Source organism: Sphaeroforma arctica (assembly GCF_001186125.1).
Source record: "Sphaeroforma arctica JP610 unplaced genomic scaffold supercont1.6920, whole genome shotgun sequence".
NCBI classification, from domain to species: Eukaryota; class Ichthyosporea; order Ichthyophonida; genus Sphaeroforma; species Sphaeroforma arctica.
In genome coordinates, this window is record NW_014033638.1 from 1 (window position 1) to 1427 (window position 1427).

Here is a 1427-nt window from a genome sequence, read left to right on the forward strand (position 1 = left end):
CATGGGTAGACGAGGACGTGTGTATTGCTGGGGAGAGCCCACTTCAGGCCGTGCCCAAAGTTCCCTATTGTAGCATCACATGTGGAGGTGGGAACGCTAACTACAAAACGCATGGTAAATATATGTGGAGCATAGCCATTAGCCCACGCACTTCACGATCAACACAATGGAGATCTAGAACACTCGCTGACTGCGTGTCTATAACTTCTTTTTAACATTACACACTTACTGTTCGAAAAAGATACATACTCGAGCTAGATGATAATTCACCCATTTCAGAAGTACAGTATCTGCATCCCACGCTAGCAGGTCATTGATCCCCTCCCCCTTACGAAGAAGACGAACCAGCTCCGGATGACTGAGTGGCAAATACAGGATTACAAATTGTGAATATAAACAGCGGTTCCTAGAATCAAGTAACAAATAATCAGAAGCACCTAGGCTCTTCAACTGGGGGACACTGCTAGAGAGTTTATGTACAGCGGGTGCGAGCGACGTTTGAGGCGTAAGAATGCCTGTGTGACCACTTGCGACGAGATCGCCAGAAGGTCAAATTCTGATAAGCGGTGGTCTTGAACATATGAATTTATATCTCAATCTCTTCAATAAGCTGATTGTAAATAATCACTGCCATACTTTAAACGTGAGACAACCAGGCATGCTAGCTGGCACAAGGCAGTGGACATACGTGGAGATGTATTGCTGATCCAGCTTGTTGATGAAGTCTCGGCTCATTTTGATACAAATGGATACAATAATTTGGGGTTTGAAGTGTCCCACAATCAAGGATACTCGGCAGTGAGGTAAATGTGACGTTCTTGAAGCAGGTGGGAGCTGTATATCTCTAAAAACTGGTTCAGTCGCGATAAAGTCCAGATTCCAGAGGCTGCATTAGGATAGTCAAGCACCCTCGTTCATATAGTTTTTATTATTATTCATTGACAATAGTTATCTTTTTGAGCGATTATCGCCTTGTATCGTTCGGCTTTTGCGTTCGCTTATTGGTGACTGGTATGATGGTCTGTGGAGACTGGAGACTCTCGCTGATGTCTGAAGACTGCAATAACACGGTGAACACTCTTGTGAGAGTGTCTCTCGTAAAAAAAAGTTCACTTCTTGTGTGATATTATTATAATTTTAAATAGATTGGTGACAGAGGCGCGAGCCTCGTAATAATAATTTGTGGAGAAAACGTACAGTTTCAAGAATACGGAACTATGTTGCGGTCGACAGTAGTAAGCTCTTCACCGAATTTGCCGTATTCCAGTATTTGGCGGGAATACATATTCACAATCTTGTAAAGAGCTTATCTCATGGTTTTGATTGGCTGTGAAAGGTTTTTGTACCGATGCAGATTGCAGAATCGCTATTTATGTGTTTGCAGATTTGAGTCATGGCCCTGTGGCTCTGCTCGCTGCACAGTGCTG

General features: G+C 43.4%; 1 protein-coding gene across 1 annotated transcript; it reads right to left on the reverse strand.

Moving 5' to 3' along the window:
• Positions 1–225: 225 nt before the first annotated feature.
• On the reverse strand, positions 226–1089 carry SARC_15880 (hypothetical protein; the record flags this gene model as incomplete). The annotated part of the gene is made up of 2 exons (XM_014290007.1): positions 689–1089; positions 226–358 (listed from the first exon to the last, which is right to left on the reverse strand). Exons 1-2 carry the CDS (start codon positions 733–735, stop codon positions 226–228), a joined length of 180 nt encoding a protein of 59 aa, XP_014145482.1. The 5' UTR covers positions 736–1089.
• Positions 1090–1427: the final 338 nt, after the last annotated feature.